Source organism: Cucurbita maxima, unplaced genomic scaffold (assembly GCF_002738345.1).
Source record: "Cucurbita maxima cultivar Rimu unplaced genomic scaffold, Cmax_1.0 Cma_Scf00016, whole genome shotgun sequence".
Taxonomy (NCBI): Eukaryota; Viridiplantae; Streptophyta; class Magnoliopsida; order Cucurbitales; family Cucurbitaceae; genus Cucurbita; species Cucurbita maxima.
In genome coordinates, this window is record NW_019272032.1 from 4,270,053 (window position 1) to 4,281,654 (window position 11,602).

Sequence of the window (11,602 nt, forward strand, 5' to 3'; positions counted from 1 at the left end):
TCATTCTAATGTTCTATTGGGGTTGATCATTATCTAAGTTGTTGAAGTACCTCATATGTTATTGTTCTAAACAGATGGTCACCATTACTCGAACTCATTGATGTAGAGCCATCCTCCGGAATATTAGAGCTCTAGAAAAAAGGGAATGCATCAGTATGATATAAAGTTTTCAACCTTATAACAAGAAATAAGAATTGAATTATACTCCAATTCACACCACCATTGCTCCAATGTAAAAAGATCATTAATATTTCGTAAAGCTGTGATGTCATAGATACAAGTATCATAACTCATGAGAGGTTTCAATTAAATGAAAGCAGATTGAGCTCGAAAAATTAATAAAACATCGACTTATTTGTAATGGTTCCTTTGCTTCATACACTATTACAAAATAGAAATAATACAACAATAGTGGAACCTGATTACTGATTGACGCCATGATAGACAATACACAATTTGACGCAACAACAATTACAGTAAAGGCTAACAAAATTGTTTGCGTGATCATGGCTGCAGGATTACCGCCAAGTCTCGCAATGTGGGAGCTGCATTGTTCCATCAGTTAGGCCAAGACAACCTCCATGAATCTGTGTCTACTTCTGCCATTTTCTAATTCACAACTTCTTCCTTGGTCTAGAATCAGCCTTCGGCCGCGACCTAGAAAAGGGAGAGAGGGAGGGGGAAAAGATGAGAGATATTGGATTCAAGTTGGCTTTACAAATTGGGAAAAACAGCACTAACTTAAAAGCACAACGCAGAAGTTATGTAGATTAAAGAATTTAAGTGATGGCATTTCAATTAGTAAATCTATAAATATTATAGAAAATAAAATGGAATGAACCAAATTCATACAATGAAGGAAGGTAGCAAAAAATAAAAAGATGTAGGTCAGGAAAAAGTAAATTATTCCGTCAAGTCTGTGTTGCTTTAATTATGAAGTAAATTATGCTTTGAACTCCATGTTGCTATACTTTCACTCTCTAATTCAAGTCTGTTGTTCCAGGTAAAATTGGACCATACGGACAAGCACAAAGACCATGAAAGTCAAGGACCAAATGAGACTAAAAAATCCGGACTCTATGCTTCGTCAGAAAAGGGTATGATAGCTACTTTTTTCTGTATAACAGGATTATTAGTTACTCGTTGGATTTATTTGAGGCATTTACCATTAAGTGATTTATATGAATCATTACTATTTCTTTCATGGGGTTTCTCCATTATTCATCTATTTACGTATTTAAAAAAATATAAAAACCATTTAAGTGTAAGCGCAATAACTGCACCAAGTACGATTTTTACCCAAGGTTTTGCTACTTCAGGTTTTTTAACTGAAATGCATCAATCCCCACTATTAGTTCCCGCTCTCCAATCTCATTGGTTAATGATGCACGTAAGTATGATGGTATTGGGTTATGCATCTCTTTTATGTGGATCATTATTTTCAGTAGCTCTTATAGTGATTACATTTCAAAAATCCCACACAGTGAAAAACAAGCTAAACATGAAGAAAGTTGGGTCACAGCCACTAATAAAAAGAAAGAAAAGAAACTTGGGCTCAAGCAAAGTTTCCTTATCGGCACAAGTCCGACATTCCCTGATTCGTGTGATCCTAGTCCCGCCCAATAATTCCAATCCTCTTTTACCCTAACCCAGAAAGAATCAACAAAACCGGGGATATAATCACTTTCTTCTATTGGGAGAAGGAAAGCCAACTAAGTCCAAAGTTCTTCCAATTCCTACAATTCTTGCTAAACTAAATTCCTCCTAGCTAACTTAACTATTAGACATGTGGCAAGCACCACACCAATATGCAAGCTTTTCTTGTCTTCCATACTGCATTTTTTCCCCTTGAACAAATTTTACCATTGTCATGTGAAGGTTAGGTGCACTACCTTGTCAGGATTTTGGCAACAACGCCTATCCAGTACTATAACTTAGAAACTTAGTATGGAAAGAAAACAGCTCAAATTAGAGAATGAAAGATTAATGATATGAACGCCCATTCTGGCATTCAAGGGAAAAAAATATTAGAAACAGGCAAGATCTCATTGATATCTAATGCATCGGTACCAAGTTTATATGAAAACCATGATGGCTGAAAATATCTTTTTTTTTTTATAAAAAAAAATATATCTACGCAAAAGTTACAAAATAACAATGCAATAAATAATATGAGATATTTGACATGAACCCCCATTTTTTGTAAAAGATGTCAATGGTACTAATCCCTCCACCTCAAATGTGATTGAACTAATAATAATAATTATAATAATATGATGTTTTGCTATGCTTGCAAATAAAGAGCAACAACTTGTAGTTAGTACCAACCTTTTTCCAGGTTTCTTCCTTCTTTCAGAACAGATGCTTGCCATTATATCATCAATTGACAAAATTTTCTCAAGACTGCTGTCTAATAAGTTGGACCCATTTAAGGCAGAAAATTGAGACTGATCTGGGACACTTGACACACTAAGTTGTCCTTTAAGATGCTCCATCAAAATAAACCCTGCATGGATAGCGCCATAAATGCAAAATTAGTTAGATAGTGCCATAAATGCAAAATTAGTTAGATAGTGCCATAGATGCAAAATTGTTCAGCAACTAATATAGTAGACAGCACACAGAAACCAGCACACAGAAAGCAACACGGTGTCCGTACACTAGGGATGCTAGAGAGGCGAGAGTTTACACTAGCATTCTGGCAATGATAAGATAATTAGAGGAAACACAAATACAAGAAATACAACACAGAAAGTAGAAATACCTAGAGCACGTAATGTCTTCAGATCAAATTTCTCAGCTAGATCTTCATGGCCAATTACTTTTGCTCGCTGGAGAACTAGCATTTTAATGCTAATCAAAAAGTCCTGCCACATACATCATATATAGAAACAATAAGCATATGATCCGAACCACACAGCTCATACTGAATGTACTTTTGAGTTTGACAGTACATGGAAATACTAATACAGATCGTCGTCCATTTTTATCAAAATCAAGTAAAAGACATTAATCCTTTCAAATAAAATTCAGGAAAAAATATAAAAATTCGCGTGGCTATTCAACAACCACAAGAAGAATGCTCGATATTTGTAAGAAAAGCTTACACCATAAAATGAGTCGGTGTCTAATACAAAAAATTCCAGATGGAACTTACAAGCTCTGATTCAGATAACGAGCAAAGCCAACTGATATCTTCAATTCTGTTATCCTTCAAAATTTCTTTCGCCTCTTCCATAGAAATCCTCCACTAAATTACTCCAGAAAAAGTGCGTAATGTATAGATTCCGCGAAAACTTCAATGATTAAACAGCCTACATTAGGAAACATTAAAGGAAAAACGGTCAAAACGAGAAGCAACTTTCCTTAACTTCCTCCGATCTCCTTCCCTAAATGCAAACAGTAATACAAGAAAACCTAATGTCAGGTGCTCACCTTAATTTGGCGAGGACTTCGAGTCGCCCTAACTCTCCACTTTAATTCCACTTCGTAGCAACCTCTTTCTATCTCCCGTTCGCAAAATTTTCCTCAATTCCTCCGTCTTCTTTGCGAATCGCAAACCTAAGTCCGTACCTCTCAGCTTCTTTTCTCTGAATTCTGATAATCAAACCTCCCGCGCCGTCGCCTTGGCTCGAATCCGGCGAAGCGACGGCGAGGAATTTGACGGAGGAGTAGGGCAGAATTGAGTTGATCAAAGAAATTAGGTTTTCAACGGGACGTTGGATTAGACTCCCTCGTTTTGTACTCTCGTTTGATTTCTTCAACGTCTAATTGTTTCTATTTATATATAGTTTTATATAAAAGAAATGTTTTCGGTTTTGAACAAGGTTTTGGATTGGACTCCTTAGTTTTGGGCTCTTATACTAGTGATATATGGGCCGACATGAGTTGGCCTTTTAGGCCCATAAACTATTTTCATCTTTTTTTTTTTTTTTTTTTTTTTAAATTGTTGGGTTTAATTTTATAAAAAGAAATTAGTTTAACCACGTTGGGGAGTGTTTAATCAATAATATATCCTAATTTTATGAGATTTAATTAGTTGTTAATTAAAAAATAAATAATATTTTCTAGAGAGTGGATTTCGGTGGGTGTAAAAGTAAGAAAAGTGAAAGGGGAAAAAGGAAATTAAAGATGATTCTTGTTAGAATAATTTCAAGATTCAACAAATCTTTTAACTTTTTAGATTAACAATAATGCAGTAACTTTCAGAATCAACCATTAACAATCGATATAGTTATTTTTCGTTCACTCTTACTGAAACCTATCACTAACAGTCGCGTTTTAAAATTGTGAGATAGACTACGATATATAACGAGTTATAAGGCTAGACCCTCTCTATAGTATACGCGTTTTAGAATAATAAAGCTGACAATGATACGTAATGAACTAAAGTAGACAATATCTATTGACAATTAGCTTTGACTGTTACAAATGGTATCAGGTTGACAATGATACGCAATGAACTAAAGTAGACAATATCTATTGACAATCAACTTTGACTGTTACAAATGGTATCAGGTCCTTAGGTCCTTAAAATGTGTGAGACACTAGTAGAGTAGAGCTAAATTCTCTCCATTAAAACTGTGAGAGTGACAACCATATAGAATGAGCTAAAACAAATAATATCTACTAGCAGTATAGTATCAGAGCGAATCACTAGATGATGTAAGACATTGGTTCGGAGCCCATCTAATTTGGAATTAGAATACACGGGGTTGATGAATTAAAATATGTACTGAACAGATGAATCAGAAGGGGGAAAAACCTCACACCCAAAAAACAAGGAGATGAAAATGGAGAATTGTGATGATGATGAACAGAGAAGAAGAAGAAGAAGAAGAAACCGCCATTAACAGTGTAGAATGAAGAACCAGAACCAGAACCAGAACCAAAACCCTAAAACAATGGATGAATGGATCAATGGACCGATCTCTTTCTACTTCCATGTCTACTCAACCATCCGAATCCCTTCAAAGCTTTCGACATTTTCACGAGATTAGGTCTCCCCATTCCCAAATTCATCTTCCCCGCCGAGAATTTCAGAGCCTGTAAACAGCAAAGTTGCCCTTCTCGATCTTCATATTCATCTTCATCTTCATCTTCCTCTTTGCCTTTAAGTTTCTTCCCTTTCTTCGATTTCGCGTTGATTTTCTCATTCTTCTGCAATTTATTCCATTCGCTCTTCTCGTATGTCTCCCATAGCGAATCCATCCCCTCTGTTCCTTCTGAATTGTGTCGCTCTTCGAAGAGCTTGCACGCGAGTGTTCTTCTCCATTCTTTCTCCTTCCTCATCGATCCGTAACTTCCGAGCGAATAATCTCTGCTGAAACTCCCCGGTGAACTCCATGGACTCGATTCCGATCTTGAAGAAATCGATGATTCTTCTGTCAGTTTCCTCAAATTTTTGATCATTTCGTTTTCAATCGCCTTCGATGAATCCTGAATCTCTTCTTTCTTTTCGTTTTTTTCTTCGCATTCCCCTGTTTTCGCTTCATTCTCGTAGGCCAAGGGGTTTTCCGGGGAAACCTCCATTTTCCCGGGAAAATTCTCCATGGATTCTTCACAGTCAACTTCCACATCCAAGATTTTCCCTGGAAAATTCTCCATCGATTCTTCACAGTCGACTTCCACATCCAAGAATTTCCCGGGAAAATTCTTCATCGATTCTTCACAGTCGACTTCCACATCCAAGATTTTCCCTGGAAAATTCTCCATCGATTCTTCACAGTCGACTTCCACGTCCAAGATTTTCCCGGGAAAATTCTCCATCGATTCTTCACAGTCGACTTCCACATCCAAGATTTTCCCTGGAAAATTCTCCATCGATTCTTCACAGTCGACTTCCACGTCCAAGATTTTCCCGGGAAAATTCTCCATGGAATCTTCACAGTCGATTTCCACATCCAAGATTTTCCCGGGAAAATCCCCCATCGACTCTTCATAGTCGACTTCCACTTCCACTTCCGGGACATTGAATTCACTATCCTCACCGCCATAGAGATTCTGTTCAGTACCAAAAGTGTAAGTCTCAAACACGATTTTATAAGCTTCAAGCTCTTCCATGGGGCGAAATTCATCGATTTCCTCCGGCGTTCTTGGACGCAAACTGTCAAAAACAACTTGGTAAGTAGTAGCAAGAAACCCCATCTTGGAATTGTCAGCAAATTGACGAACACAGTGAAGGTGAAGATCAGAGGAAGATGAGAGAAGCAGAGTGAAGAAGGCAAAGAGGAGGAGAAAAGTGGTGAAGAAGAGAGGAGAAAGAAAGGAAAGAAGCTTGAGAAAGTAAGGGAAGAAGAAGATGAAGTAAGAGAAGTAAAGAGGGTGAGAGAGAAGGAAGAAGACGAAATGGAAGAACTGAAGAACAACAGAGGACAGTCCAAATTCTTTCTTGGAGATGGAGATTTCAGACATTGTTATGATCTTTCTTTTTTGCTTTTTTTCTCTCTCTGTTTTTGAAGCTCTGTAACAATGGCGGATGATGGGGGAGTTTGTTGGTCTTGGTGTTGCAGTGGAGAGGAGAGAAAAGGAAGGGTGGAGAATTGGGAGAGAGAGCGGCGAGAATAAAGGAAAGAACTGAATCAGAGAGAGAGAGAAAGAGAGAGAACAAAAAAGAGGAGTCAGCAACGAACAATGGAGGGAAAATGGCAGACCTATAGAAACTTTTTGTCTGCCTGTGCCTCTTATATCAATATATCTTACTAACCTAACTACCTACCTTATTACTTAATATCATATATTTTATTAACCTAACTACCTACCTTATTATTATGTTAATTTTTTTCATAATTTTCTTTCCTTTCATTTCCTCGTCATTCTTATATGGCTTGATTGGCTACTGGTTATAAAAAGAAGATTTAAAAATTAAATCTCTATCACATCATCGTTATTTTTTAATTCTAATTTTTAAGTAACTATTTCATGGTTTAGAATTTTGTAGGCGAAGAAAATCAAATATATCAAATATTAAAATAGTAGAGCATGAGAATTTAAAAAAAAAAAAAATGTAGTGTGAGGCTTCTAACGATCTAGTTGAAAATATATATTTTAACTAATTGAACTAGGACTAGAATGAGTATCACATATAGAACTTTCAACCTCTTAATTAAAATTTGCGCTTTAACTAGTTGCACTATAATCACAATGAGCATAGCTCATTGATAATAAAAATAGAACTATGTTCCTATTAACAAAAGTTTGACACTTTGTAGGCAAGTTATCTATATATTCTTGAAAAAAAAAAAAAATCATTGATCATTGACATAATTATAAGAATCAATTATAGACTAGATACGACATTATAATCGAATTTCTTTCACACACATAATATTGAAGTAAAAAAAATGTAAGCTTAAAACTAGTCGATTGTGGCTTTAATAAGTTTTTTGATTTATTAGTTTTGATTTACTCAACATTTGATATACTTGATTGACCTCATACATTCCTAAAAGTTTAGAGAAGTTGTTATCAAATAGATTGAAACGGAGCTTGTATCTTTGGAAAACACCAAATACTATAAAGAAAAAGAAAGGAAGGCCTTTAAGGAAAAAAGACAATAGAAAAAACAGAAGGAAAGGAAAGGTCAGAGTTGGTAAAGGATAAAATGGATACGTTTGTGGACAATCAGCCCTGGTAAGAGATTGGCACCTCCATAGAGCAGAAAAATTTTGTCTAGATTTACATAAAAGTGGCAGAAACAAGATAAAAAGGAATAAATCTCTCATTTTCAACCAGAAATGTCAAACTAGGTAAATAAAAAATTAGTTCATAGTCATGATATATTAATAAATTCACACACTTCAATTAATACAGTTAAAGCAATTGACAAAAATAATATAGAAAAAAAATCATTTTGATCCCAAAAGAAGACAAAAGGAAAGGAAGATGAGTGAGTATAATAGGTAACTTACATGTACTTTTTACATTGAAGTCGGAGATTCAAATTCTCACCATCCGCATTAGTTGTACTACAAAAAGAGAAAGGAGAGAAAAAAAACCATGAGGAAAAAGGGTTGTAACAAAATGTACAAACGTAAATTTATTATACAAAAAAAATAATATAAAACTAATAAAACCTTTGCCTCATTAAAATTTATCACCACAACAGGAAAATTTAGAACCATCTTTCAAATATTTGCAACAAAATGTACCCTTTAAAATCTCATCAACTAAAAAGATATCAACTCTAAAAGTGTCAAGCCAAATATGTATTTTTCTTTAAATAAACCCTCCTATCCCACTGAAAATCTTCAGCCATAACCTAAATGCTAAATTTAAGAGAACTATTATCACTGGATTTATCCACTCAAAGCCTAAAGTAAATCCATGAGGAAAAAGGGTGTAGTGTGGGAATTGGACTTTTGATGGCTATAAAAGAAACAACAAAATGATAATGCCTACTTGAGTGCATTGCAATAGCAGCTGCAAATCAGACACATGTCCATACAGTCCATTGCAGCTCTTCGTGAAAAGGAAAGGAGGTAAAAGTTCAACAAACTGAAGTGGGTATTTTCCTATTTCTTTTACGCCTAATGAATGCTTTTTCATCCCCTTTACATGTAGCCATACGTATTTAATTCAATAAGAAAAACACAGACAAGAAAAGAAAAGTTGTAGTCACGAGGGAAGTTTCTCTGTAATTTAATATTGTTACTTACGATGCTTGTGTCCAGTGCCAGGACGGCAATAATGGTGCTTCGGATGCTTTACTGGGATGGGCCCATCAAGGTTGACAATGCTAAGATATGTTCCCATCGCCCAAAAAAGAAGGATTCTTCTCCATTTGTATTTGTCCAATGCGAATGTTACACAATTATATTCCTGCTTGTCCTGCGTTCAATCAACAGTCAAAAAGGAATTAAAAGGATGAAACCGACCAATTATAATCCTTTCTCCAGTCACTCACCGACCCCATCAACAATCATTAAAGACATCAAGCCTTTGCTTCATTATCCATCAACCGTACTAACAAAGCATTTTCCAGTGATAAAACTGTCATAAATTGAAATAAAAGGCCTGGCCAACAGATAAAATCATAAAAGACAAGAGATGCTTGGATTATATCACGCCTTCAGGCTTCAATAACAAAGACTCGGAATTGTTACTCTTTGCCAGGCAGATTGACTCAATGTCGAACCTTTTGGTTTCGCAGGAAATAATCTTGCCCATTCCAACCCATGAGGCTCCCACGGAAAAATGTTTATAAAATCATAAAAGGAAGATGAAAACTGGTTCTATTAAAATAATTCGAACTCGACTACAATATGATCTAGAACATACATATTCTATTATTACTCTGTCATGATAGGCTTGTTCTTGTTTGCCTTGAATCTCTGCTCTTCGGGCTTCTGCTCCTCAATTTTTCTGAAGTTTCACAAATAACAACATGATCAGATCAGACTACAAATGCCCATCTACAACATTACAATGCAATTGTTATCAATGGAGGAAATATATTCCAAAATACAGAATACGAATATGTTTCGATGTTAATATTTCTGGATTACGCATTGGGGAAAATAAAGTCATAGGCTTGCGTAATTGAAACAGTAGAGACAAGCATTTAACACAAGAATAAAATTATTTCCCCTTTAAATGCTGACTTAATCATAAGCGCAACAATTAAGAATATTCTGGAAGCTGAATAATGAGAGGAAAGAAAAGGAATGGGGGCACAATCTTTAACCTTTAGCCTTCGTTTGATAAGGTATTCACTACAGTGTGATCATAATTTTTAAGCCAATGTAATAATGCCGCATAGAATAAACGGTCAGCCAGGCCAAATCCAAACGATCAGAAATAAAGAAAGCTATGTCGGTCATGCGCTTTCGAAGGATTGAAATATGCACCTTTTTTTTTCTTCTTTGTATTCTTTAATAGTAAACAGATTGGTAGGATGAAATACAACAAAAGGGAAGGAAATCTAAACTCCAGGCTAAAGCAGATAAAAAAAAAAGGCCAAAAGATCATTAAGACTATAACTGCTAAAGCTAGTGTAGTAACATTTACACCAAGATAAAGCAACCGCTATAATTGATACAATAAAACAATCAAAAGGCTTTCCATCCTTGTTCATTAGCCGTTGTCCATTTGAAGCCGAAAACTCCAAAGGAAAGTTTAATTTACACTCAGAAATCTTAAAGAACACAACTGTACTTTAAAGTTTAAATAGAAATTGCAAATCCGTCGTCGCTAGCTATATACTGAATTCATATCGAGTAAATCCGAAGTCTCAAGGAATCTAAAACGGAAGTAATTAAACTATGCTAAGAAGCATTCCATAGAGGTTAGTGGTACAGTTCGACTGTCAAATCTCTAGGTGATTATTAGTATCAACTAAAATCTGCAAAATGCTTCAAAATAGACTGCCTATTAAAATCGCGCTTCATGCTTTTATTCACTAACAAAGTAAGAAACAGCGAACTAACTGGCCATAAAAGCAAGACGAAGACCAAACTAACTGGCCAAATAAAAATGACACGATAACTCCTACCAATTCTAAGAGCATCATACTTCGTTAGTTTCCTCCGCAGAATGAATCGATATCTAGCAAATAAATATCAATAATCATTCAACAACCTAAACTACTTAAGCCCGTAGTACAGTTAACTCACTTCTAAAGCAATCCAAAAAGTCGCACAATCAAATAAACCAGTAGCCGATAACACAACTTTCCAGGCCGAAACCAAAAACAAAATGAATTAAACGAAAATCAAAACAACCTAGAATAAAAAACAAACCAGATGCACAGTTCCAGAGAACAGATAAGATCAAGTTAACGAACTACATTACCAAAATCTCAACAAATTCATTTCTGAATGTAAACATGGTGAAACGAGATCGTCGCATACCTATTCTCGTAGGCTCCTCCTTCTTTCTGGCTGAGGACAGAGCCGAACGGAGGAGAGTTGACGCCATAGATAATTATGGACAGATTGGAAGCAACGGCAACAGTATTCCGAGCAAAAAACCATACCCCGTCTCCCGCCACGAAATCTGCAACCTCAATTATATAAATATCCGCGATGCATACAAATAGGCGGGTGAAGGAAATATTAAATAACTTTTAAAAAATCCCTTATTAATTTATTTTCCAATCCAAAAATATTTAATTTTCCTTAATCGTTTAATTAATTAAATTATTGGTCTGGTTGATAAAACGTTCAAAATTGATCAGAGCGCCACACGCGTAGGTGGGTGCCCGACTATCCCATCACCGATTCGTCGGTGCCTCTAGCCATTATTTTATTTTCCCGAACTACCCTTCATCATTTCCTTTAATCCCCAATATGTCCTTTCTTATCTGTTCCTAAGCTCCCCCTTAACAATTTACGAAAATACCCTTTTCCTTTGACCAAGTAAAATTAATTAAAATAAATATCTCCAAATTATTTGTTCGTATCCTAAATTCGAGACCTCGTTGCTTGACTCAGAGCCCGTCTCCTAGAATTGGTCAATAATTATTAGCAATTAATTTTCTTTTTCTTCCACACGCAAGTATTTTTAAATAATTAAATATTATGCTTATAAAATGGAATATATATATATATATATATATACACACACACACATACCTTTTGTTCTTACTTATTTTTAGTAAATA

The 11,602-nt window shown here is 35.4% G+C and overlaps 2 protein-coding genes across 4 annotated transcripts; both read right to left on the reverse strand.

Moving 5' to 3' along the window:
* Nucleotides 1-39: 39 nt before the first annotated feature.
* LOC111491189 lies at nt 40-3,756 on the reverse strand. Of its 3 annotated transcripts, XR_002719676.1 has the most exons (6): nt 3,436-3,756; nt 3,158-3,314; nt 2,765-2,867; nt 2,329-2,506; nt 523-657; nt 40-131 (listed from the first exon to the last, which is right to left on the reverse strand). XR_002719676.1 is itself a non-coding variant. In XM_023139983.1 (5 exons), exons 2-5 carry the CDS (start codon nt 3,236-3,238, stop codon nt 615-617), a joined length of 405 nt encoding a protein of 134 aa, XP_022995751.1. In that variant the 5' UTR covers nt 3,239-3,296; nt 3,436-3,756; the 3' UTR covers nt 282-614. The 3 variants fall into 3 exon arrangements, 2 of the variants coding, with proteins under 2 accessions (XP_022995751.1, XP_022995750.1); XM_023139983.1 differs by lacking the exon at nt 40-131 and having other exon boundaries at nt 282-657; nt 3,158-3,296; XM_023139982.1 differs by lacking the exon at nt 40-131 and having other exon boundaries at nt 282-657.
* Nucleotides 3,757-4,606: 850 nt separating this feature from the next.
* On the reverse strand, nt 4,607-6,720 carry LOC111491544. The gene has a single exon (XM_023140498.1). The coding sequence runs from the start codon at nt 6,412-6,414 to the stop codon at nt 4,918-4,920; it is 1,497 nt and encodes a 498-aa protein (XP_022996266.1). The 5' UTR covers nt 6,415-6,720; the 3' UTR covers nt 4,607-4,917.
* Nucleotides 6,721-11,602: the final 4,882 nt, after the last annotated feature.

Coding starts and splice junctions, on each gene's coding strand:
- LOC111491189 (XM_023139983.1), bottom strand. CDS start 3,238: ATGGAAGAGGCGAAAGAAATTTTGAAGGATAACAGAATTGAAGATATC. Junction 2,868..3,157: donor CGTTATCTGAATCAGAGCTT/GTAAGTTCCATC, acceptor TGTATGTGGCAG/GACTTTTTGATTAGCATTAA. Junction 2,507..2,764: donor GAAGACATTACGTGCTCTAG/GTATTTCTACTT, acceptor CTATCCATGCAG/GGTTTATTTTGATGGAGCAT.
- LOC111491544 (XM_023140498.1), bottom strand. CDS start 6,414: ATGTCTGAAATCTCCATCTCCAAGAAAGAATTTGGACTGTCCTCTGTT.